We start from the raw sequence: 27,359 nt of genomic DNA on the forward strand, positions 1-27,359 counted from the left end.
CCCAAACCACACCTCCTCCCCACATTAGCCCCCCCCTGGCCTGCCCATCAGGGGAGATGACTTTGGCTTTTCCTTCAAATCTTTGGCAGATAAGTTTTCTGTGTAAGTAGACCCTTAGGGCCACATGTATCATCCGGCGAACGGATGATTTTCGGCGGAAAGTACCGATTTGCGTATTTTTTTATACGTAAATGGCCGATCTGCGAATAAAATATTCACAAATCGGCACTTTCCGCCGAGTACGCCAGGGGGGCGGAAAGGGGGCGTGTAGTGGGCAGAACGGAGGGCGCGGACTCAGAGTCCACGCGATTTACCATCCGTTCCGCCCAAATGTACGCCGAAAACCTACTCCAGTCCTCAGCTGGCGTAGGTTTTCGGCGGTGCGCACAATTTATGTAGAGGCAGTCCGCCTCTACATAAATCCCCGTAGCGCCGGAGCTGCGGGGGCATTTATAAGTCCGGCGTAAAAAAAGCCGGACTTAATAAATGCCCCCCTAAGAGTCTAACAGCATTGTGCAAAGTGCAAAAAGTTTCAAAATCTCGGTTATGTAATAAAAGTCAGGAACTTTTTGCATTTTACCTGATGCTGTTGGACTCTCTTATCCCTCTGTGTTCTTAAGACATGTCAAGAGTTTTGGTTGGTCCGGGTGTGAACGTTCATTAGATACACCTAGAGAAGATTGCTCTGCTTGGGGGGCGTGTCCTAGCCGCGCATGGAGAAAGACGCGTGTTAGCTGAGCTCCTGCATAGCACGGCCTTAAACCGGCTCCAAAGCGACGCCCGACCAGCGCAAAGTGGACAAACTGCAGCCTCAAAGACTCCTCGCCAACCCTAGAGCCATGACACGGGGTAAAAACAAGAAGAAGAGCCCCCTAACAGTGAAAGAATTCTCCCCGGCCTCTACAGCTACACAAAATGGCGCCGGCGCGGACCCGACACTGACTGCAGCGTCTCCCGCCACAGCTTCTCCTAACCGAGAAACGCTACCCTCCGGGTCTCTCCCACACAACCTGCTGATGGAAGAGGTAAGCGGTCATGTTCCGCTACCGGAACCTTTACTATCCCTGCCACCATCCACAGATAGTAGTTTGGCGTCAGCTAGCCCGAGCCAGGACAGCAATATGGCGTCTCCTCCCTGTACAAGCAGCTACTCTCCCTCACGGGAAAAGATTCTAGGGGACTTAGATATCCCGTCCTTGCCTCCTACCCCACTTTCGTGGAAAACACAACATCAGAGCCAGGTGTTTCTCACTTCACCAGTGTCCTTAACAAATACACAAGGCATGGCAAATACAGGCGACGCACCATTAACGGTTAATATGATGCGTCACATGCTAGAGGACCTGAAAACCTCAATCCACAATGACTTTATGAAAGCCTGCACCTCTCTTCAGAAAGATGTGGATGGTTTAGGAGAGCGCACTTCCCATGTGGAAAATAAGATGGCAGAGCTTACCACGGCTCATAATGCAGTGGCGGACACTACCAACAACATGACAGAGGAGATAGAATCTCTAAAGCTAAAACTAGCAGACATAGAGGACCGATCCCGCAGGAATAACCTGCGTCTACGTGGCATACCAGAATCGGTCAAACCAGAGGCATTACTGGACTACGCAATAGATTTCTTTACTGCTTTACTACCCACTTTGACAGACTCTGATCTAATCATAGACAGAATCCACCGTTTACCCAAGCCAAGAGGAATGGCGGCTGACATTCCAAGGGACGTAATCCTACGGATCCACTTCTACCATGTTAAGGAAAAAATAATGGCCGCAGCTAGACATCGCCCTGATCTACCAGAGCGATTTGGGGACATTTCAATATTCGCTGACCTCTCTGCTGCTACTATGGCAAGACGCCGTGCGTTTACTCAAAGTACCAGAATGCTCCGTGATCATGGAATCCCGTACCGTTGGGGATTCCCGGTGAAACTGATTATTTCCTGGAACGGTGCCAAACGCATGGTAAGCACTCCAGACGGGGCCATGCGCCTATGTAAAGAATGGGGCCTTACTCCTAACCCCCCACCTGCGGCTCGGGAGAAAAGATCGTCTCCTCCGAGGGTGGATCAAGAATGGACTACCGCAGGCTCCAATAGAAGGCGATCACCATAATATAACACTCCATGCTACAAGCCTTGGTGTAGGCGAGTCCTTAACTAACCTTTTTTCTCCAGTTTTAGGTCCAGGTCGAGTGTCTTCAGTTCCTATGAAGGCTGTTGGGACAGGATAGTGCTGAGCTCACTCTCAGTGGTCCCCCTCAGGACAGACCAATGGTCTTGACACTAACTTTTGTGTTACTGTTTGTCTACTTAAGACAGTTTGAGTTACAGTTTGAAGGTTATACTTTTGTTCTCATCTCCTTTCCACCAATTAATACACAAGATATTGTGAAATGGCACAGAACTGTTAATCTATGGGCATCTTTCCTTCTTCATGCGGCTACATCCCTCTTACTTCTAATTCATAATGGTACTTAAATTCCTATCCCTTAACGTTAAAGGGTTGAATTCCCCTTATAAACGCTCCCTTTTGTGGAGGGAAGCTATGTCCCAAAATGTGGATATACTTTATATACAAGAAACCCATTTAAATGAAGGTGATATGGGCCGACTGAAGCATAAAAGGTACCCTACTGTGATATCAGCACCAGCGGTTAAGAAAAAAGGAGGGGCTTCTGTACTTATTAGGGACTCTGTCGCCTTATCTATTTCTAAATCAATAGTAGATACTGAAGGTAGATACGTGATTCTACAATGCTCACTTAACAATTCCCCATACACTTTAGTGACAGCATATGCTCCAAATAAAAAGCAGCATAAGTTCCTAATACATCTCCTGGCCAAAATTAATTCAGTAAAACACGGAGCTGTAATAATAGGAGGGGATTTTAACAAAACCCTATGGCCCTCCATGGACTCAACTAACCCCGGTCTATCCCCTGAACCTTCCCCCTTCACTAAAACCCTACACAACCACAGACTTTACGATATCTGGCGTCTGCAGCATGCATCGGAGCGCGACTATACTTTCTTTTCCAACTCCCACCGAACATATTCTAGAATCGATTACTTCCTGGTGGACCACATTAGCATCCCCCGTATTACTTCCTCTGTTGTGGGAACCATATTGTGGTCTGACCATGCTCCCATTAGTATGGACGTGGAGGAACATTTCACATCCCCCTCCCACACTATTTGGCGTCTAAATAATTACATACTTCAGAACCCGACATACTCCCCAACTATCTCTGCCTCCCTCTCAGATTATTTTTCCATTAATGATAATAACACAGTCTCAGAATATACTCTATGGTGCGCCCACAAAGCTACCATTAGGGGCCAATTTATTAAACAAGCCTCTTATGACAAACACTACAAACAACAACAATTGATCACTACACAAGAGAAACTAGGTGCCCTGCACAGGAAAAATAAGGCCCACTATGACCCTTCCACAGCAGAGGAAATCTCAACTCTCACAAATAATCTACATGAATTGCTAGCATACAAACATGATTATGCCTTAAAAAGAATGAAATTAAATTACTACTGGCATGGCAACAAACCATCAGCAATTCTAGCCAAATGTCTCTCAAACCGGGCGGCTAAATCGCGCATACCGTACCTAGTGAATAACAAACAAAATAAAGTAATGGACCCCAAAGGCATAGCTGACACTATGGCAGAATATTATGATTCTTTATATAATCTAGCACGAGATCCCTCCACACTCCAACCAAATCAAGACGAAATTAAAAAATTTTTAGAAAACATTTCTCTTCCATCCCTAACCCCGGAACAGCGGGAAGCATTGTCCCAACCTATAACTGACACAGAAGTACTCACCATTATCCGTACCTTAAAATCCAATAAGTCCCCGGGTCCGGATGGATTTACCAATGAATATTTTAAACATTATAGAAATATTCTAACTCCCTACCTAGTTAGACTATTTAACTGCATAATGCATTCTGGAACCCTCCCCGCAGAAATGCTAAAGGCCCTTATCGTAACCTTACCAAAGCCAGGTAAAAGCATGGATACCCCAGCCAATTTCCGCCCAATATCTCTCTTAAATACAGATCTAAAAATTTTCTCCAAATTACTCTCCTATAGATTAACGGATATAATCCCCCAATTGATACATCACAATCAAGTAGGGTTTGTAAAGGGGCGACAGACAGTAGATGGAACCCGCAGAATGATAAACATCATCGCTGAGGCCGAGCGACGTCGAACGCCTTCTCTGCTCCTAACCCTGGATGCGGAGAAGGCGTTCGACCGAGTACACTGGGGATACCTCCGTGCAGTACTCACTAAATTCGGATTTCAAGGTCCCTTTCTCCAAGCAATTATGGCCCTATATACCCTCCCTTCAGCCCAGGTTTTTTCATCAGGTACTTTGTCATCCCCCTTTCAGATAACTAATGGGACGAGACAGGGGTGCCCCCTGTCCCCCACTATTTTTGTATTAGCCATTGAGCCCCTAGCCCAAACTATAAGGATGTCTCCAGGAATCAAGGGTATTACTATAGGCAAGGGAGAGCATCGCATTGGGCTCTTCGCTGACGACATTGTACTATGTGTTTCGTCCCCGCTTGAATCCCTTTCTCACATATCCCAAATATTGCATGATTACGGCTCCATCAGTTACTATAAGCTCAACGTGTAACGCCTGGAGCAGTGGATCCACTGGACCGGCACCAGCGATGGCACAAACCTCACCAGGGAGCGGAGTCTAAGGGGCCGCTGGTTTTCACCAGAGCCCGCCGCAAGGCGGGATGGACTTGCTGCGGCAGGCGACCCCCAGGTCGCTACCCCTGGCTTGGTTGCTGGTGACGGCAGGCGAGGCGTGGCAGGAGCAGTAGGCAGGAGATGGCACTGGCAAAGGTCTGCAGGTGAGAGCGCACGTGACAGGCTGAACGCAGGAACAGATGGAGTGACAGGGAAACAGGAACCAGGAACAGGGACTAGGGACCGGGTAACGGATAGGACTCAGGAACAGGGACTGGGACCAGGTAACAGATAGGACTCAGGAACAACAGGGGGCTGGGCCAAACGCTATGGGAAGCATGTAGAGGCTCCAACACTAAGGACAGGGCATGCTGGGATTTATAGGGGAGTGATTGGGTGCAACTACCAATTAGGAGCGCACTGCCCCTTTAAATCTGAGACAGCCGGCGCGCGCGCGCCCCAGGAGGCGGGGGCGCGCGCGCCGGCCGGCACAGCGGGAGACAGGAGCGTGGAGAGGTGAGGCGCCCCCCGGGGCCGAGGTGACAGCAGCGCCGGGTCCCCGACTATGGACACCGGCTGCTGCATAGGGCAGGTAGCGGTCGCGGCGGCGGCCCGGAACGCGGGACGCCGCCGCGGCCGTAACAGTACCCCCCCCCTTTGGCCTCCCCCTCTTTCTTGCCTGCAAATGGCACAGGAAGCCACAAAGTCTTTGACATCTTGGGATAGGCTGGGCCACCAGTAGTGGCGAGAGATCCGTTGGCCGGTCTTACGGACTCCCGGGTGCCCGGCCTCCAACGAGGAATGTCCCCAGTTCAAAATACCTCTTCGAAGCGCAGGGTGAACATGAGTCTTTCCGGGGGGTACTCTCTGAAGAGTGGAGGTGACGACTGGTACTAGGCGATCAGGCGGTATAACGTGGCAAGGGACCTTCTGTAAGTTCTTCCGGTGGTGAGAGGACACGACCTTAGTCTTGGGTACGGGGAGAGGGTACACCTCGGCAGAGAAGGCATCCGCCGAGTCTTGGTCTTCTGCCGGTAGGCCGGATAGAGGCTTGGCCGGGACAGGAAATGACATAATACACTTGGTCTGAGGTGACTTGAGACACTGGTGGGAACAGTCCTGACCCCAACTGAGAATCTCCCCGGTTCTCCAGTCCAGCTGAGGGGCATGTTCTTGTAGCCACGGGAGTCCCAGGAGGACCGCGGGGGAAGAATGGGGCAGGACGTAGAAGGATATCTCTTCTTGATGTGAAGGACCCACCTGGAGGACTAAAGATGCGGTCTGGTAGGACACACGGTCGGTAAGAATTTCGCCCGTGACCGAGGAGATAGTCAGGGGCCTGGCTAGTCGGGTCACGGGTAGCCGCCATCTTTGGACCAATGTTGCCGCAATAAAACTGCCTGCTGAGCCAGAATCGAGGAAGGCAGTAGTCTGATGATTTTGTCCTGAGGGAGTCCGGATGGAAACAGGCATAGACAGACTTGGAATGGTGGCATTCGCACCTAGGGACACCTGTCCCACCGGCCCTAGGTGCGAGCGTCCTCCGGATGTTTGGGGACGTAGGGAACATCCCAGCCGGAAGTGATCGGAACCACCGCAATAGAGACAGAGATTCTGCTCCAGGCGCCGGATTCTTTCATCAGGCGTCAGGTGAGCCCGTTCCACCTGCATAGGAATCTCAGGAGAGGGCTGGGACATCGAAAGGTCAGGATTCTGGAAAACCGGCGCCAGCTGGGGGTGGCGACGGGAATGGGTTAGTAAATGTTCATGCCGAACCTCCTCCTCCCTCTCCGAAAAACGAGTATCAACTCGGGTGGCCAGTAGAATGAGTTCGTTCAGGGAGGTAGGCAGGTCTCGGGCAGCGAGCACGTCTCTCACTCGACTAGACAGGCCCTTCTTGAAGGTGGCCAACAGGGCGGCCTCGTTCCAGTCCAATTCAGCTGCCAGGGTGCGGAACTGGATGGCGTAGTCACCGACAGAGGAGCTGCCTTGAGAGAGGTTGAGGAGAGCAGTCTCGGCCGAAGAAGCACGGGCAGGTTCCTCAAAGACGGAGCGAAACTCGAATAGGAAGGCCCGGAGATTGGCAGCAACAGGATCATCACGGTCCCACAGTGGCGTGGCCCAGGCCAGGGCTCTACCCTCTAATAGGCTGATGATGAAAGCCACTTTAGAGCGCTCGGTGGAAAACTGACTACTCAAAAGTTCAATGTGCATGGTGCACTGAGTCAGGAATCCTCTGCACAACTTAGAGTCCCCAGAGTACTTGCTTGGGAGAGCCAGTCGGAGTGAAGAAGCAGCGTCAGGAGATGGTGTGCGCTGGGCAGTAGTCTGCTGCTGTAAGGCGGCAGTGAGTTGCTGGATCTGCTGTGACTGTTTCTGGATTTGTTGAGCCTGTTGCGCGACCACTCTGGCGACGTCACGGAGATCTGGCACCTCGCCGGGATCCATGGTTGGAGCCTACTGTAACGCCTGGAGTAGTGGATCCACTGGACCGGCACCAGCGATGGCACAAACCTCACCAGGGAGCGGAGTCTAAGGGGCCGCTGGTTTTCACCAGAGCCCGCCGCAAGGCGGGATGGACTTGCTGCGGCAGGCGACCCCCAGGTCGCTACCCCTGGCTTGGTTGCTGGTGACGGCAGGCGAGGCGTGGCAGGAGCAGTAGGCAGGAGATGGCACTGGCAAAGGTCTGCAGGTGAGAGCGCACGTGACAGGCTGAACGCAGGAACAGATGGAGTGACAGGGAAACAGGAACCAGGAACAGGGACTAGGGACCGGGTAACGGATAGGACTCAGGAACAGGGACTGGGACCAGGTAACAGATAGGACTCAGGAACAACAGGGGGCTGGGCCAAACGCTATGGGAAGCATGTAGAGGCTCCAACACTAAGGACAGGGCATGCTGGGATTTATAGGGGAGTGATTGGGTGCAACTACCAATTAGGAGCGCACTGCCCCTTTAAATCTGAGACAGCCGGCGCGCGCGCGCCCTAGGAGGCGGGGACGCGCGCGCCGGCCGGCACAGCGGGAGACAGGAGCGTGGAGAGGTGAGGCGCCCCCCGGGGCCGAGGTGACAGCAGCGCCGGGTCCCCGACTATGGACACCGGCTGCTGCATAGGGCAGGTAGCGGTCGCGGCGGCGGCCCGGAACGCGGGACGCCGCCGCGGCCGTAACACAACGCAACCAAATCCCTCATCTTGGACATGGGCATCCCTACAGGTACCAAAACTCAACTGCAAAACACATACCCGTACCGGTGGGTAGAGGGAGCAGTACCATATTTGGGCATCACCCTCACTTCCCCACTGACCAAATTAGTTACAACAAATGTTAACACTCTTATCACAACTATCTCTAAAGATGTAACAGCATTCTCCAAATTGCCAATTTCTTGGGTAGGCAGAATCTCTTCTGCTAAAATGGTTATACTCCCCAAAATTCTATACCTTTTCAGGAATATCCCTGTCAAGATTCCCATTTTTTTGTTGAAGCGTATACAGAAAGTGATTAACAACTTTGTATGGCTTGGACAAAGAGCTAGGGTCTCAGAAAAAGTACTGTGTCTACCTCCGCACCATGGGGGGTTGGGGTGCCCTAACGTCAAAGTTTATTACACTGCTAACCTGGTGGACCAGCTTAGATACTGGTGGGCGAATGACACCTCTAAACAGTGGGTAGATATCGAGTCCTCATGCACCCCAGATGGAAATCTAAAAGCTTTTATGGAATCTTCAAGATTTCAACTCCCTAACTTGAAATATGTGTCTCCCACCATTACCACAGCTATACAAGTATGGAACATTCCTTCCATAGCTTCCTCATTACTTCCATCATGTTATCTATCTCTACCTCTGGAAATATTACATTCACTGATCCCTGATTCTAACTATGGTAATTGGACAGCTAAGGGTATTCTCTCAATTGGGGACTTATATGACAATAAGGATCTGAAGTCCTTTAATGTGCTAACATCTGAGTATGGTATTCCCTGCAGGGACTTTTATAAATATCTCCAACTGAGACATTGTTTACAAAAGCTCTCAAGTTCCTCGCCAAAGAAATCCGCCGACCCTATGTACGAGCAATACTTCCATAATCAGGAACTACGCCCCAAGGGCCTGTCTAGAGCCTATAAGGCCCTGCAAGGGAATGCATACATCCTTCCATGTTTGGTTAAGTGGGAAAATGACCTATCTTGCTCCATCTCACAAGCCCAGTGGAACCATATATATACCATAGTATCTAGAGTGTCCAGGTGTATCAACCACCTAGAAGCCTCACGCAAACTATTATACAGGTGGTACCTAACCCCCTACCGACTGTCCAAGATATACCCCACCTCATCTCCATTATGCTGGAGGTGCCAAAAAGAAATAGGAAATCTACTCCATATCTGGTGGAACTGCCCAAAGATCCAGCTAATGTGGGCTCAAGTATACACACTTATAAAGAGTATTCTTACCTTTAAGGTTCCATGGTCACCAGGATTAGCACTATTAGGCTTGGGGTCCGAGGATTGGGGTTTACCTGACCTCACAGTTTTCTCACACATACTCCTAGCCACCAGAAATTGTATTGCAAAATTATGGAAAAGTACAACAATACCAACCATCAGTGAAATATGCAATGGGGTTAATTATAATTGTCAGATGGAACTGTCCATTGCTAACAGATTGGGGTCTCTCGCTAAAGTGAGGTCCAATTGGGAGAAATGGATAAATCGTTCCTTATCTCCTCTCATGCAAATAGCGGACTCTCAGCCTTTAGCTGCTCTCACTGCCCATTAGTGTGGGCAACACATATGGTCTGTCAGGTGTCATACCTCTTCTGCGATTAATTGATCAGGAAGACTTAGGCATAATGCCACCCTGAATTGCGTTACGTTAAAGATTATTGTGCTACACTAGAGACAACCAGATTAGTATTGCCCTTACTCAGAACACTATACTATTAAAACTGTGCTAACCTATAAGGTTGTAATTCATTCCCTTGGATAGGAGATGGCTCATCTGTTAGTTTATTTGTCTATTGTTTATTTCTGTTACCTTGTACTTTATATCTCTGCATTTTTTTGTCTTTTTTTCTTTTTATGTTTGTAAGTGTTATGGACAACGTGTTGTTGTCCCCTTGTTTGTATGTAAAATTTATAAAAATCTTGCAATAAAACTATAAATCAAAAAAAAAAAAAAAAAAAAAAAAGATTGCTCTGCTTGCCTGCCATCTACTGCAGTGAGGTTCCATGTGAACATTCATGAAGGAAGGAGCTGGAGATTGGGCAGAGCGATGTACTGAAGTCTACAGGACCGACCCCCAGTGCATCATATAATTTTTTTTATTTCCATTTTCATTTGATTACTCCTTAGCTGTCTTTTTTTTTCTAAACCAAATAACCCATATTGTGATTATATATATGCACCCTGCCTCTTTTTTCATTCTTATTTGTCTTGGCGGCAGCTGCCTGACACTTGGTGCTACAGTAAAATTTACTGTCTACTAAAACGAATTTTCCATATCAGTATTACCCAGTGTTTCCTGTTTAGTAATAAATCTTACCATGCATGTATGCACTATTATGTGTTTTTTCCAGGTTCCCCAGACCCGCCCAGTGATCACAGCAGTGGTACTTCATCTCCTCTTTTTGACAGTGGTTTACATTTAAATGGAAATACGTCCAACACAGTAAGTAATAAATGCTTTTGTACTGTTGTGCAAATATACATAAATATACAAAAATATCTCACCTCCCGCTGGCTGAAGCATATACATCACCTGCTTCCCGCTCCAACTTGCTTTGGGGATTCCCAAAACGTCCCGCTCAGCCAATCAATGCGCTGCCCTGCCACAGCACACTGATTGGCTGAGCGGGACGTGAAGACACCGGGATCCCCAAAGAAAGCCGGAGCGGGGACCAGGTGATGTATACACTTTAGCTGGCGGGGGTTAACGGGGCAGGTTGCGGACAAACTCGTAGCAGGATGTCCATCTGCCCATAGCAGTTTGTCTACCCATAGACTGTACAGGGCAGGTATCTGCAGCGGATCTCGCTGCAAATTCGCAGAGAGAAACTCGCTGAGGATCCGCCCAGTGAGTTTGTACCCTAAAACCTAAAGGGTCTGTGCCCTAGGTTTCTCGCTGCGGATCCGCCCAGTGAGTTTGTACCCTTTGGCTCCGTTCACACAGAATGTCCGCCGCGGAATGCTGCCAGCCTCCGTGTCATAATGATACTCTATAGGAGGCTCGCGCACTGCATCTCACGGCTCTGAAGAATGATTGTTTATTCTTCAGCGCGGAGAGACCCTGAGAGATGCAGCGCACAAGCCTCCCATAGAGTGTCATTATGACATGGAGGCTGGTGGCATTCCGCCGTTCTTGCTCTGTGTGAACGGGGACTTAAAGGGGTACTCCAGCGGGGGGGGGGGGGGCTATTTTGTGATCTGGCCGGAGAGGAGGGGGCTGAGAGAAAAGACTTCCACTCACCCCCCGGATCCAGCGGCGGGTCCTGTATCGCGGCTCTCTGGTCCCCGGTTCCCGGACGCTTCCTGGTGTCTGATGCGGGCTCGAGACGTGACGCTTCAAGGCCGCTCAGCCAGTCAGTGACAGAGGCGGGATCCGTTTCACTGACCGGCTGAGCGGACTTGAGCGCCACGTTTCGAGCCCGCATCAGACACCAGGAAGCGGCTGGGAACCGGGAACTGGAGCGCCGCGATATGGGACCCGCCGCTGGATCCGGGGAGGTGAGTGGACGTCTTTTCTCTCAGCCCCCTCCTCCCCGGCTAGATCACAAAATAACCCCCCCCTGCTGGAGTACCCCTTTAAGGCAAATAATGGCACCAGCAGCCAAAAGTACCCGGGACAGTTCACGGATTGACATACGCTATGTAACAGTACCAGCGGTTTGGGGGTGGGGTGTATACAGATTTGCTTTAATATTTTCTACAGACTGAGACTATAGGCGACTGGAAGATAAAGTCGAAGCCACTTTTATTTGATAATGTGGAAAACTATTTACATGTAAGAATGTTTTATATAAAAATAAATAAATAACAATAATAGTGACATGTAGAACAAGCTAGTTAGAGGTATATAGAAGGAACAAATAACCAAGTAATCCATTCAAGCTGTACACAATGTTACACAGACCTGATGATTGCTCTTGATGTGGGCTTTGTGTAACTATGCCTGAAACTCTATAGCCAAAGGATGTAAAGTATCTTATATGAATACATTTCTATAGTCATTGTAATGCACTCGTATTCCCGGCATTTTTAGCTCTCATATAAGATGACATTTTTAATATAATTCATTGTATTAATACATTGGCTTCATAGTTCTCACAAGCAATTTTCCATTAGCTATGAAGTTGGCTGATGTGCGTGACCTTTCATTTCCAACACACAGCGTCGTTCTCCCTGAGTCTAGCCCACAGACCCAGGTGACTGAATGCAGCTCCTGCGGATCATGATCTGTCATGTTCTCCAACCTTTGCCTTCATTTTGCATCAATTACGCTTAATTTTACTCTCGCTTTCTCATTTGAGCACGGCTATCGCTTTGCTTTAAAAGCTTCAAATCTACAATGTCATCCCAGTTACTGATTCCCCTCCACATTTATAATTGTTACAGTGTATACATTCCCAATGGCTCATCACCTAACAACCTAATTATACTTATATAATAATCTGCTACTTACTGCAACTCAATAGCTCAGTCCCTTATATGCACTTTAACCCTTAGGGGACACAGCCAGTTTTCATTTTTGCGTTTTCGTTTTTCCCTCCTCGTGTATATAAGGCCATAGTGCCTGCATTTTTCCACCTAGAGACCCAAATGAGCCCTTATTTTTTGCGCAACTAATTGTACTTTGCTATGGCAGATGTAATTTTTGCCTAAAATGTGCCGGGAAACCAGAAAAAAATTATATGTGTGGTGAAATTGAAAAAAAAAATGTTTTTTTTTTTTTATTTGGGGGGGGGGGGGTTGTTTTTACTCCGTTCACCCTGGGGTAAAACTGACTCATTATATATGTTCCTTAAGTTGTTACGATTACAACGATATGTAACATATATAACTTTTATTTGATTTGATGGCTTGTAAAAAATTAAAACCTTTTAAAGAAAATATATGTTCCTTAAAATCGCTCCATTCCCAGGCTTATAGCGCTTTTATACTTTGGTCTATGGGTCTGTGTGTGGTGTCATTTTTTGCGCCATGATGTGTTCTTTCTATCGGTACCTTGATTGCGCATATACGACTTTTTGATCGCTTTTTATTACAATTATTCTGGATTTGATGCGACCAAAAATGCACAATTTTGCCGTTTACCGTGTGAGATCAGGAATGTGATTAATTAATAGTTCGGGCGATTATGCATGCGGCGATAGCAAACATGTTTGTTTATTAATTAATTTATTTATTTTTATTTATAAAATGGGGAAAGGGGGGTGATTCAGACTTTTATTAGGGGAGGGGATTTTGTGTTATTAAAAATACATTTTTCTTTTACTTTACACATATACTAGAAGCCCCCCTGGGGTTAGGGTTATTCCCCCTGGGGTTAGGGTTATTCCCCCTGGGGTTAGGGTTATTCCCCCTGGGGGACTTCTAGTATATGCACTCTGATCTCTCATAGAGATCCATGCAGTATAGTTATACTGCATGAATCCATGAGATCAATGTTCTATTGCTTTTGGCTGCTGCAGCCAAAAGCAATAGAATGCCGAGCCGGGATCAGCGCCATTACGGCGCAGACCCCGGCCCGGGATGGATGCGGGGATCGCCCCCCCGCAATCGCGCCGCAGGGGGGCGATCCCCCCACTAGACCACCAGGGATGGATATGAGCAAGTATTTAGAAGCAGCTGTCAACTTTGACAGCTGCTTCTAAGTACTTAATTAGCGGGCACGGCGATCGGACCGTGCCCGCTAATAGCCGCGATCCCGGGCTACTTGCGGCACCCGGGATCGCCTCCAGTGCACCAAACTGCCTAATTTACATATCTACAGTAGGAAACTTTAAAGTTCACGAAAACTGTGCCGAGAATCACAGTAAGAAGCTTACCTTCATCTTTAGCGCCCAGTGCCCTATAGGAACATATGTGCAGGCTAAATGATTCTGACCTGCTAATTATTTCCCTTTAAGGAATAAGTGCAAATGTTTAATATTTTATTCACTTTTGTAGAATGTTTTTTTTTTCCATTGAAAACTCTATTCTTTCTTTAGGCCCCCTCATCACCTTCCTCACCTACAATTCAAGAACCCAAATATGAAAAGCGATGGATAGATGAACTTTCAATTCCTTTACTAATGGCTCGAATTTCAAGGTTCAAGGCTTCTACAGTAAAGTTAAGGTTTGTATTACTAGAAGGCAGCCATGTTTTAGTTTAAACTATCCCATGTAATTAATGCCTTTGTATTTTCCAAAAGAGATGAACTGAATCAGCTCAGATTAGCCTGATAACGATTAAAATGATATGGATTTGGAAGTGCCCCGATTGCCCCGTGATTGCCCATACAGTGTATTCATGCTAACTCTATTAATTTATCTCCATTTTCCAACTCAATGTACAGAAATCGGTATTACAAGTGAATAGAAACAACAACAACAACTCTGTAATACATCTTTCCAAGCAAAAGAGCTTCCTCCTGCAATCACAAATGAATAAGGGCTCAGACCAGGGGCGTAACTACCACTGTAGCAGCCATAGCGGTTGCTATGGGGCCCGCCACATCAGGGAGCCCCATGGTCTGCTCCTGCAATACACTTGGCCCCCTAAGCCATCATCATTTGCAGCACGAGTTGGCCAAGCGGGCATCCCGGGATCTGCAAATGTTCCTTTAACTGAAAGCACTGCAGTTATGACTACACATCACGGCTTAGTGGTCGGTCGGGAAGGGGGCCCAATCAAACGTTTGCTATGGGGCCCAGCCATTTCTACTTACGCCACTGGCTCAGACTGTCCATACAAGTCTATGGAGGGAGGAGGGGCCAAGAGGAATGTGTGAGCAGGAAGTGCTGAGAAACATACAGCGAGAAATGGTTGAAATCACAGACTGCTCAGTGCTGGTCTGGGAACATGAAGGAATGATCAATGAAGGAGGTTGGTCCAGTCTGTGTTCAGCAGGGCTGCAAAATCGGGGGGCCAATCACAAGATGTTAAAAACAAGGACTTCCCATGAAGGGAGGAGGCAATGAGCGACCAAATTACATCTCATTGTAGAAGTTGACTAAACATTTACAGTCAGACTTGTATTCTAAATAAGATTCACAAACAAATTGGAGCCATTATAAGGTTTACGAACCTGTGTCCTCATCAGGCAACCAGCAGGATAACCTTTGTCCCCTCATATTTTATTTAAGGGAGTCTCAGAATAACTATGATGACATAGGAACTCCCCAATGGTGTTCTGTCTGTGCATTGTTACCTGAAATACAAATTTCTCTTCCTAAGGTCAGGATCTCAACCTGAGCGCTGCATAGCAAAGACATGGAAAGTAAGGTCAACAAAGTTTTGATTGAGTGATGAGGAATTTGGAAGCAGTATAAATACTTGTGTACTATTTACCTGAAGAATTCTCCACTCTGGCTGATGAATGGCTCCATGGCTTTCTTCTACCTAAATGGAGAAAGAAGTCTGGCGATTTATAAAGTCAGGCAGCTGGTAGAGAGAGGGGGAAACTGATAACATGTACAGACTTACCTCTCCTCAAGCAAGCAGTGAGCAGCGGAACTGGCCTAGGGACCCCCACCGGAAGGCATTTCCCCCCGATTCGTGATGACCTCACGACTTTGGAAGAAAAAGCCTGTCCCGGCTGAAGTGGCGTCCCACCCGTCACTCACTGGCTGAGCGGCCAGTCTATCAGCCAGGTCATGACGTGTCAGCGCCGGAGATTCTGGTGATTTATAAAATCCGGCAGCCAGCAGGAGCAGGGGGGGAAAACATAAAGACATAAAAACTTAATTTGACCAATAAGTCATTTTCAGATAACGCATTTCCTTTAAGGACGAGACCCTTTATGCGGTAACAACTCTGGGATGCTTTTATTTATTCAAGGGATTCTCTGATTGGGGGGGGGGGGGGGGGTCATGCTGTAATTTATGTTATTGGCAAATGATGATTGATAGATTATTTGCCTATATGTGAAAAGCACCAAAGTAGCAAAACATTTGGAAACATTATAGCCAGAAAACACAGTTAGTAATTGCCACTTGTGCGTTTTGTAGCAATTTTCCAAATTATTAATATTTGGTTTTTTTAAAACCAATTCAGTCCTGAAGTGGATTTAAGAGGTCCATACCTTAGAAGCCCCCACAGATCTTCCTATCATAATTTTTTTTTTTTTTTTTTTTATAATGGTGTTTTTCTTTTAACCCATTAGTTGTTTCACAGAAATTACATTTTATTTAATTTAGAAAAATAACACCTTTTATAGCTTTATTTTCAGAAATCTACAAAACATACATCACAGTCTCAGGTCTCAGCACCATGCCACCTCTAAATGGCACGTCAGCAATTACACAATGACGCAGCCTTTTTGATCTCGACTCATCTCTGACTTGACATCACGTAACCTAAAGTGCCAGGTAGCCAGAGTGGAAAGTGGCTACAAAGAGCAATTCACCCCCTGGAGGAATCAGCTCATCAATACATTTCAAAGATGAGGCCCATTGATTTTAATACCTGACATATAAGGATTCTATTTCGTATCCTTCACCACTTGTGCAGGCAGAGGAGGATTATTGACAGTAGCTGATCAAAGTGATCACAGTGGGTCTCGCCACTGCTCATAATACTGTTTGTGTGGATTACTAGCTGAAATTAAAAGGAAATAATAATAATAATAATAATAATAATAATAATAATAATATTTATTACTATTGATAATATTACTACTAATAATAATAATTATAAAAATAATTATAATATTAATTTTATTATTATTATTATTATTATTATTATTATTATTATTATTATTATTATTATTAATATTATTATTATTTTAATTCCTTTATTAACTTGGTAATATAACTTTCTTTAAGTATAATGTCTATTCAAGTGCAAACATGCATTAGAATAGACATAATGGGAGGCTCAATATCCCTAGTAATGTGTGTTGTGTACAGTAATATGTCACTGTGCGCAGGATCAGGACTAATGTAGCCCTGCAGTTCCTAACACAGCCATTGGTGGCAGCAGAGGGGCCATTTCACCCCTTACTGCTGCTATTCAATGTAAAAAAAATAAATAATAATAATTAGTCAATAAATACAATAATGTTATATAACTTTAAAAATATATATATATTTGCAGGAATACCACTTTAAGGCTATGTTCACACGGCGTATGAGACCGGCCGGCCACAGTGTTCTAATGCGGGCGCATCAGTGCGCGCCCGCATCAGAACTCTTATAGCACACAATGAAGCAAACGCCCGGAGCCACTCGCTTCATTATGTGAACTGACAGGTCTTTCTGCGGCCACAATTCACTGAATGGACAGAGGTTGCAGCAGAGAGCACTGTGTCAGATTAAGGGTGGGTTCACACTACTGAATTCTCACGGATAAACTCCGCGGAATTCCGCCGGCTGTCGGCGCGCACGGCCGCGCGCCTTTCCGCCGGCTCCATAGACACCATTCTATGGGCTGGCGTATTCTGCTATCCGCCGAAAGAATGGTGTCTACGGAGCCGCCGGAAAGGCCGTGAGCACGGACAGCCGATGGAATTCAGCTGACACTGTCCGCGAGAATTCCATAGTGTGAACCCACCCTTAAAAAGAAAAGGACATACAGCAGCTGAGAAGTACCGGATGACTTGAGATTTTTGAATAGAATTAAACTACAAATCTCTATTACTTTCTAAAACCAGTTAAGATTTTTGTAGGAATACCCTCAAGCATAGTCAAGTCAAGCATACCCAGCATATATACAATACATTTATTTAGGCCTAAATAGTTTATATAAAGTTCTTTAACTTGTAGAGCTGGACTTTCACTCTATAAAATGTCGTTCTATGGCCCAGGACATGGAATCCAGCCAGACTGGTAACTTATCACTATACAATAAAGTAACTGTCTTCTTCTTCTTGTAACAGACCAAATTCATTCGAACTTCTGGCCCAAGATGGAGTCAGCTCCGGGACTCTCCAGTTTAGTTCAGCGCATGACAGTGCGGACTGGCTACGAGCAATCTCTACAAACATTAGTGATCTGACTCTACAAAATGTAAGTCTATTGTCTCCTTCGATGTTACTTAGAATAATAATCTGTATGCAGAGTAAAAATGGAGCCACTGAAACATACAGGATTATCCAAAGGAAAGGCCAAAATTCTATGGGGGAGATTTATCAAACATGGCTTAAAGTGAAACTGGCCCAGTTGCCCCTAGCAACCAATCAGATTCCACCTTTCATTCCTCACAGGCTTTTTGGAAAATGAAAGGTGGAATCTGATTGGTTGCTAGGGGCGACTGAGCCAGTTTCACTTTACACCCTGTTTGATAAATCTCCCCCTCTAAGTGTTTTGATCATATTGATCACTTGCTGACTACCAAAGGGACAAGGAAACTTAAGAAAAATGTTTTCTTCTTCAGTAAGATTGATGGCCTGAACTCCTCAACTTGCCTCCTAGGAATTATACAGTATGTGGAAAAGTAAACCTGTACAGATTACAATGGAAGTATATTTTAGATTGTGTGCAACTGGCTCAGTTGCCCCTAGCAACAAATCAGATTCCACCTTTCAGTTTCCAAAGAGTCTGTGAGGAATGAAAGGTGGAATCTGATTGGTTGCTAGGGGCAACTGAGCCAGGTTTACTTTACACCATGTTTGATAAATCTCCCCGACAGTGTTAACCCAGCCTGATATATATGCTTATCCCAGGCAGGTTTACATTCACTTAGGGTCCTCTTACACAAAGCAATTTTTAACGATTAACAACTAAAGATAAACGATCACAAACGAGATTGTTTATCGTTAACCTGAGATCGTTCACCACATTACACAGAACGATAGTTGTTAGCTACGATCGTTACTATGGTCGTTTTCCCCTATCTGAACCCAGCAAAAGAAGGAACGATGTGCAATTACACAAACGATGAGTGATGATTTTAGGTTCAGATCTACATCAACGATCAACAACACACGAACGATCGTTGCCTGCAATTACACAGGACAATTATTGTTTAAATTTGAACAATATAATGATTTTTCGTACAATAATCGTCCCGTGTAATGGGCCCCTTGCTGGAAGGTTGTTCCAAGCATCTACTACTCTTTCAATAACATAATATTTTCTTCTGTTGCTTTAATTTTTTTCCCTCAACTAAGCTCAGATTGTATCAAATGGAAATAAGGAGGGCAGCAATAAAAAGTATAATTTATACCACAACAGCTCTGTCAACAGAAAATAAATAAGTAAATAAATGGCTCTTAGAAGGTAAGAAAAAAAAATACAAATACATTGCTAAATGCTTCTGGCTGGAGGGGGTTAAAGTGAAAGTACCATCAGTACAATTGCTTTAAAGTGTCACTGTTGTTTCATTTCTTTTTTTTTTTTGCAGAAATCAATAGTACAGGCGATTTTAAAAAAAACTTTGCAATTGGGTTTATTAGCTGAAAAATGCGTTTTTATCATGAAAAAGCAGTTTGAAGCTCTCCCAACATCTTCATGGTTCTCTTATAGAGAGGGGAGGGGTGGAGGGAGATGAGGCACCAAAACAGGACAACAAAGAGTTAATTTACAGCTCTCTGCTGCCGGATAATCTCCCTCCTCCCCCCCTCTCCATAGGTTACACAGGGCCTGACTGACATAAAGGGTTGAGATTTCCTGATAATAAGCAGTGAATGAGATTAAAGAGAGGGGGGGACACCTGGGGAAAGTCTTTTTGAATGCAGATAATGGCATATTTGCCTAATAAAGCCAATTACAAAATCTCTTAAAATTGCCTGGACTATTGATTTCTGCAAAAAAAAAAAAAAAAAACGACAGTGACAGCACCTGGGCTGGTCCAGAGATGCTGACAATATAGTGAAGGTGCATGTCCGTTAATGTATGCGGTATCTTTCTTTTAGTAATCCGTGCAGTAGTTATTTTTTTATTCTTGCTTGTAACTTGTAGTGGTGAGGAGTTCGTGCCGCACTTAGGCACGCCTCACCACCGCTCCCTCCTCCCTCTTTGCTGCCTGGCCTCCTGCTTCCTGATGAGGTTGCTGGCAAGGGCCGCGCGGCGACTTGCCAGTATGCGCCCTGGACCCTGCATCCTGAATCGCGCATGCGCCGTAGTGCAGATGAGCGGCGCAACTGTGGGCATACTGGCAAGTCGGCGTACGGCCCTTGCCAGCAACGTCATCAGGAAGCAGGAGGCCGGGCAGCAAACAGGGAGGAGGAAGCGGTGGTGAGGCGTGCCTAAGTGCAACACAAACTCCACACCACTACAAGTTACAAGCAAGAATAAAAAAAAAACTACTGCACGGATTACTAAAAGAAAGGTACGGCATACATTAACGGACATGCACCTTCACTACACTGTCAGCACCTCGGGACCAGCCCAGGTGCTGACAGACTCCCTTTAAGTTTTGCACATGAATAGAACAGCAGCGGGTCGTGGGAAGACCCAGTCCTGTTTTTGAACCGCAGTCCGATTCCCACACACTACGCTGGTCTATTACGAGCAGCGGCTTGGGCTGAAGCACTGGAGGCGGGCTGGCCCACCCTCAGTAAGAGGAAACCCCTGCCCTCTATGATGCCTCTCTATGGGCGGGGTGGTACATTTGTTTTAATCTAGCATAGATGTATATTAGAGTGCAGGTTTATGTTGACTAGCTAAGTCTCTGTATAGAGTAGCATAGCTGACTAGGATATTCTATACAGGAAATAAAGACATACTGACTGTTAGCAGCCAAACAGATACTCTCGGTCACAGTCATGTTAATGGTGGACTACAGATATACTTGATATACTCTGGAAGTTATCCTGGCATATACGCAAAATGCAGCACACATGTATACTTATCGGATTCTGTTACTATTACAAGGTTATCCAATGTTGCTTGTAGTGTCATGTAGTGTAGGATACATTTGGCATCATATAAAGTACATGCTTACTAAATACTAAATCACTGCAGCAGATTATATCATATAAAAAATAATGATCTACTGCAAAACAAGGAAGCAACATATGGTATTATACATTAGTATGGCAGAAACAGAAACTGTGAATTAGAGGAAAACTACAGTTATCCATGGACCTGGCAGAGCTGAGTTTGTCATTTGGCACAACATGATGCTATCACAGTGAGTCACCTCTGCTTCTCTGCACAGTCCAAACTCTTAACAATGTGCAAAAAAAAAAAGGAAGTGTAAATGAAAAATGTATAAAAGACTCTTTATTGTGGTGTAAAAAAACAAGAAAAACCTTATGAAGAGACATCTGAGCATGAAGTTCAAGGCTACGGATGAGCTTTTCTTCTTTTGAACACTGCTGCCACCTTTGATTCCAACTGCTCTGTATTCCCAAAGGGAGGTGGCAGCAGATTTACGCGATCAATATATTTACACGTTTTCCTATGTAAATATGTTAAAATAATAGTAAACACAAAAGATCTAACAGCACAGCAGGCGGTAACTGCAGATAAAGGCTGTAGTGTCTGGAGCTTCATACAGTAGGTAGTGAGTACTGGGCCAGACATCAGTAATCATGCTCATGTCGGTCAATTAACCCCTTTGGTGCTGCCATAAACAGCAATCGCACATTCAAGCGGTTAATTAGCAGATTCCATTCCTGTCAGAGCTCTTATAGGCACCTCCTACAGTGTGAGGGTATGTTCACATTGAGGAATAAGCGAGGAATTTCAATCAAAATCCGTGATTAATTTTACGCCTATTCCGCTTGAAATTCCGCATGTAAAATATGTAGAGACTAATGTCCCAATGTGTTCAATGGGATTTCCACTCTGTTGTCCTATAAGTATACATGCATGCTGCATTTGGCGTGTGATTCCAATAAAGTATTCCCATAGAAGTCCGTGAGGGTTTAAATTTTCTCTTTACGCTCACACTCCGCGCCTATTCAACCAAAGCTAAAGAACATACCCTGATAGCATTGATCAGTGTACACAGCCTGATAATTGCTTACAATAAATCCCTCCCGTCAATAAAATTTGAAATCCTCAACCCAAAAAATTATATATATACAGTGTAATATATATATATATATATATATATATATATATATATATATATATAGTTAATGACACACGTGGTTTTGCCTGAACTATGAAAATATAATGAAAAGGAATAGAAAATTGCTGATTTTTTTGTCACAGCATATAGCAGTTTTTTTTTTAAATGATAAATTCCCACTCATACCCCCCCCCACAAAAAAACAACAACAACAACAACATAATAATAATAGGCGCACACTGTGCCATTATCGAGTCATTGAGTGTGCAGTAAAAATAAGTCTAGTATATTGACCATGCACCTGCAGTGCCTGTGCTCTGGGTAGCCTGGTAGCCTTATACAGTATGTGCCCATCAGCTGTATCTACTTCTCTGGGTCTCTGGTATAAAATTGCAAGAAATGAGTGTCTCCCATCCAGTCGGTCATCTATAGGATAAGACGGAGCTAAAGCTGGTGCTGGTTAACATGTGAAGTAGTGGTTCTGGCAGGTGCAGAATACCGTAAACAGACTTAGTTTAAAATGATAACAGCCATTTATTATAAATATAAAACAAGGACAACACATTTTGAGGATCAGCCTCTTCTTCAGGTCCTATTCTCCCTATTTGCCCCAATTAGGCAAGTTGGGGTTAAGTGCATGGTGACCCTAGGGTCAGTGGATAGTGCTATTGACGAGAAGACATTCAGCTCTTCAGTATATAAAAGACCCTTTATTGTGGTGTAAAAAACAAGAAACACCTTATGAAGAGAAATCTAAGGATGAAGTTCAAGGCTACGTCCGAGCTTTTCTTCTTCAGAGCTCTGCGGCCACCTTTGATTCCCTAGCTAGAGAGCCCTGCTTATGATCTCCACATGTTCATATCAATGAGAATGAAGGTGATTTTCGTACCTTTATGCTCAGCACAGTTTTTGCTAACTGTTCACTTTAATCAATATGTAAATTAGGCAGTTTGGTGTACTGGGGGCGGGGCTACAACGCTGATCCCTCATAACCTATCAATATTCATAAGTGAGGGACCTTACTTCAGAGCATCGCCTCAATAGTGCACCAGGGCTGATCAATGCACTAAGGGCAGTAGTTACCAAACTAAATTACATATTTATTCAAGTGAATATTTTGGCTGGGTTCGCACTACGTAAAAAACGCGGCCGTAATTCATAACAACGGCCGTATTTGCGCAAATGTTATGAAATACAGCCGTGTTTTTTACGTTTTGTGAACACAGCCTTAGTGAAGAATTTACTAAAAAAAACTACCTTCATTCTTAGAGCCCTGTGCCCTATAGGAACCTGAAATCAGGTTAGCGTCTTCTATGCCTCTCCTGTCAGTGCACTGATCATCACCCCCACTGTTTCACCATAGCATTGATCAGTGTAAGCAGCCTGATGATTGCTTGTAATAGTCCCCCGTGTATTGTGTCTGGAAAGCAGAGAGGGTAAATACAAAATAAATGGACCAGACACAAGTTAATGGAATAATTGAACAGTCCTTTACTGAAGAAACGTGACGAGAAAAAAAGCGTGAAGGCAGTGCAAAGTAAAGTCTCTTGTATAAAGAAGTGCCATAGAACTTCACAGAGCCCTCTCCAGCAGTTTTGTGGACATGTGGGGCGAACATTATAACGATTATTCAAGATTATGTTAGAGACAGTACTAAAATACTTCACTAAAGAAATCTTTACTGGTTGGCTCCCAGGGGACGAACTACATAACAATAAGGTACTCAGAAAACATAAGCTCCTCTAGGCCTGACCTCAGGCCTTTTCAGGTCCTAGACAATACTCCTCAGTACTAGGTAGCCCGCTGTGGTCCAGAAGATATCTCTATGGGGTCCCATTGAGGAGAGAAGACTGAACTAACTAATTAACTAACTACCTTGAACTGGCTGGTCTAAACCAGATTCCTACCCTCTACCTTAGGGGCGGCTGGATTAACCACATCCAAACTTTTTAGTTAGTTCTACAATGCAAAGTATATGTGGATATATTGATGATGTCCTTCCAGGTTTAGCATCAGCAAAGTAGACAGTTTACATTAAACTCACATACAGTATGACCATCATATGGCAAAATACATAGGAAATACAAGTAGAAGGCAAATGCAATAAATCACAGTAACACTCTGGATGTGTCCTAAATGTTGCTACGGCAGTTAATGGTGTCCAAAAAGCGAAAAAAAATGTCTTATCTATTCTGTTCCCCGCCACTCACATCTTTCCTTTACTCATCTCGGAAGTATACCTTATAAAATGAAAGTGAGGTCTGTGCCAATCGCAATAGCAGTAACATTGTGCAGCTATTAGTACCTACTGTACATGCGGGCAGGATTTTCCCGTCACATGATGATCAAAACTGGCGCCCACCTCCCTCTAGTCTCTGAAGATATACTTTTGAGACTAAAGGATCATTTACACGTTCCGCAAATATGGAACAGACTTCAGAATTCGAGGCATGATAAGTCATTAGGATCAGTCTTCAGGCTACTGTAACAACACAATGGGAGAAATTTATCAAGGGTTTTTTCCCTATTTTTAAGTAAATAATTGGATTTTTCACCCATTTCACCATTTTATGAACCAATATTTGCCAGGTGAATATTTTATAGATTTTTTTTTTTTAATCTACCTGTTTTGAGTATTCACCCAAAAATTTGCATAATCTGGGATTTGCGCCCAATTTATCGTTTGCAACTTTAAAAAAAAAAAAATTCCCCAAAACTCCTGAAGGCTTACGTCTGATCAGTACGAGGTAAATTTGACCTGTGACCTTTTTTTTTTGCCACACATTTACTATGACAGCGGCACGTTTCCATAAATCACACACAATCTACTGGAACCAAATAAACCCCGACCTCCATTACAGTAATGGCCAAAAGTTTTGAGAATAATACAAATAATAATTTTTACAAAGTCTACTGCTTCAGTTTTTAAAATGGCAATTTGCATATACTCCAAAATGTAATAAAGAGGGATCAGCTTAACAGCAATTACTTGCAAAGTCAATATTTGCCTAGAAAATCAACTTTATCCCCCAAAACACACTTCAACATCATTGCAGCCCTGCCTTAAAAGGACCAGCTAACATTGTTTAAGTGATTGCTCCATTAACACAGGTGTGGGTGTTGATGAGGATCGGGTTGGAGATCAATCTTTCATGATTAAGTAAGAATGACACCACTGGACACTTTAAAAGGAGGCTGGTGCTTGGCATCATTGTTTCTCTTCTGTTAACCATGGTTATCTCTAAAGAAACACGTGCAGTAATCATTGCACTGCACAAAAATGGCCTAACAGGGAAGAGTATCGCAGGTAGAAAGATTGCACCTAAGTCAACAATCTATCGCATCATCAAGAACTTCAAGGAGAGAGGTTCCATTGTTGCCAAAAAGACTCCAGTGCGCCCAAGAAATGGATCGTCTCTTAAAAGTGCGCCAGGACCGTCTCTTAAAAGTGTTTCAGCTGCGGGATCGGGCTACCAGCAGTGCAGAGCTTGCTCAGGAATGGCAGCAGGCAGGTGTGTGTGCATCTGTACTGTGCACTGTCAGGCGGAGACTCTTGGAGCAAGGCCTGGTCTCAAGGAGGGCAGCAAAGAAGCCACTTCTCTACAGAAAAAACATCAGGGACAGACTGATATTTTGCAAAAGGTACAGGGAGTGGACTGCTGAGGACTGGGGTAAAGTCATTTTCTCTGATGAATCCCCTTTCCGATTGTTTGGGACATCTGGAAAACAGCTTATTCGGAGAAGACGAGGTGAGTGCTACCACCAGTCTTGTCTCATGCCAACTGTAAAGCATCCAGAAACCATTCATGTGTGGGATTGCTTCTCATTCAAGGGAATCAGCTCTCTCACAGTCTTACCTAAAAACACAGCCATGAATAAAGAATGGTACCAGAATGTCCTCCAAGAGCAGCTTCTCCCAACCGTCCAAGAGCAGTTTGGCGATCAACAATGCCTTTTCCAGCATGATGGAGCACCTTGCCATAAAGCAAAGGTGATAACTAAATGGCTCAGGGAACAAAACATAGAGATTTTGGGGCCATGGCCTGGAAACTCCCCAGATCTTAATCCCATTGAGAACTTGTGGTCAATCATCAAGAGACGGGTGGACAAACAAAAACCAACAAATTCTGACAAAATGCAAGCATTGATTGTGCAAGAATGGACTGCTATCAGGATTTGGTCCAGAAGTTGTTTGAGAGCAGCCAGAGAGAATTGCAGAGGTCCTGAAGAAGAAGGGTCAACAATGCAAATATTGACTTGCTGCATTAACTCATTCTAACTGTCAATATAAGCTTTTGTTACTCATAATATGATTGCAATTATATTTCTGTATGTGATAAAAACATCTGACAAACACATAAAACCAGAGGGCAGCAGATCATGGGAAAATATATTATTTGTGTCATTCTCAAAACTTTTGCCCATGACTGTAGTATAGTCGCACACATTAGACTCCTTAGTAAAAGTCCCCCAATGTGTGCATGACCCCTTAAGGTCTCCATACACTTTATATTTATGTCGGCTGAATCTGCCACTCGTGTATAAGGTGTATGGGGCTCTCTCGAGACTGAGAGATGATTTTGGGTGAAAATAGAAGTTGGGCATGGTTGGAAATCACTACTCTCTATTCTTGGCTGTCAGGCTGCAGCTTCCCCCTCCCCTCTCATAGAGAACACAAGGATGCTCAGCCATGCCATATAGTCATGTGTATGGGGAGGACAGGAGATATAATGTTTGATTAAAAGTTATTAAAGGTATATGGCCACGTTTTCAGCGGAAGGAAGTGAGCGCTAGGGAGCAGAACAGGGGAGTTAAGGTGCCACACTCACCTGGACATAGCCATCAAGAAATCAGTTAAAGCCGTACTCCAGCGAAAATCTTTTTCTTTCAAATAAACTAGTTTTAGAAAGTTATATAGATTTGTAATTTACTTCTATTGATAAACCTCAAGTCTTCTAGTTCTTATCAGCTGCTGTATGTCCTGCAGGAAATGTTTTCTTTTCAATCTGACACAGTGTTCTCTGCTGCCACCTCTGTCCATGTCAGGAGCTGTCCAGAACAGTAGCAAATCCCCATAGAAAACCTCTCCTGCTCTGGACAGTTCCTGACATGGACAGAGGTGGCAGCAGAGAGCACTGTGTCAGACTCGAAATAATACACCACTTCCTGCAGGACATACAGCGGCTGTTGAGTACTGGAAAAGTGGATATTTTTAAATAGAATAAATTACAAAAGTATCTCACTTTCTGAAACCAGTTGATTTGAAAGAAAAAGATTTCCCCCTTGCCCCTTTAATGGACCTTTATTATGCAATGAGGCTTCTATCTTGACATCGCTGACGAGAAGAAATAATTTGGGTTCCTGCTCGAGCAATTCTATAGCGGTCTATTAATTATGGAGAAGGTTGACTTCCTAAGTCTGAAATTATTTAGGTTGGTTCAGCATATTC

At 44.7% G+C, this 27,359-nt stretch overlaps 1 protein-coding gene across 1 annotated transcript in view; it reads left to right on the forward strand.

Moving 5' to 3' along the window:
* Nucleotides 1–27,359, forward strand: part of SNTG2 (syntrophin gamma 2) — a 284,599-nt gene that overhangs the window by 178,020 nt on the left and 79,220 nt on the right. The window contains exons 8-10 of the mRNA XM_069974063.1: nt 10,326–10,417; nt 13,956–14,083; nt 17,826–17,955. Coding sequence (XP_069830164.1) covers nt 10,326–10,417; nt 13,956–14,083; nt 17,826–17,955 — 350 coding nt within the window. The remainder of the gene's footprint in view (nt 1–10,325; nt 10,418–13,955; nt 14,084–17,825; nt 17,956–27,359) is intronic.

This window comes from Dendropsophus ebraccatus, chromosome 6, assembly GCF_027789765.1.
Source record: "Dendropsophus ebraccatus isolate aDenEbr1 chromosome 6, aDenEbr1.pat, whole genome shotgun sequence".
In the NCBI taxonomy this organism is placed as follows: domain Eukaryota; kingdom Metazoa; phylum Chordata; class Amphibia; order Anura; family Hylidae; genus Dendropsophus; species Dendropsophus ebraccatus.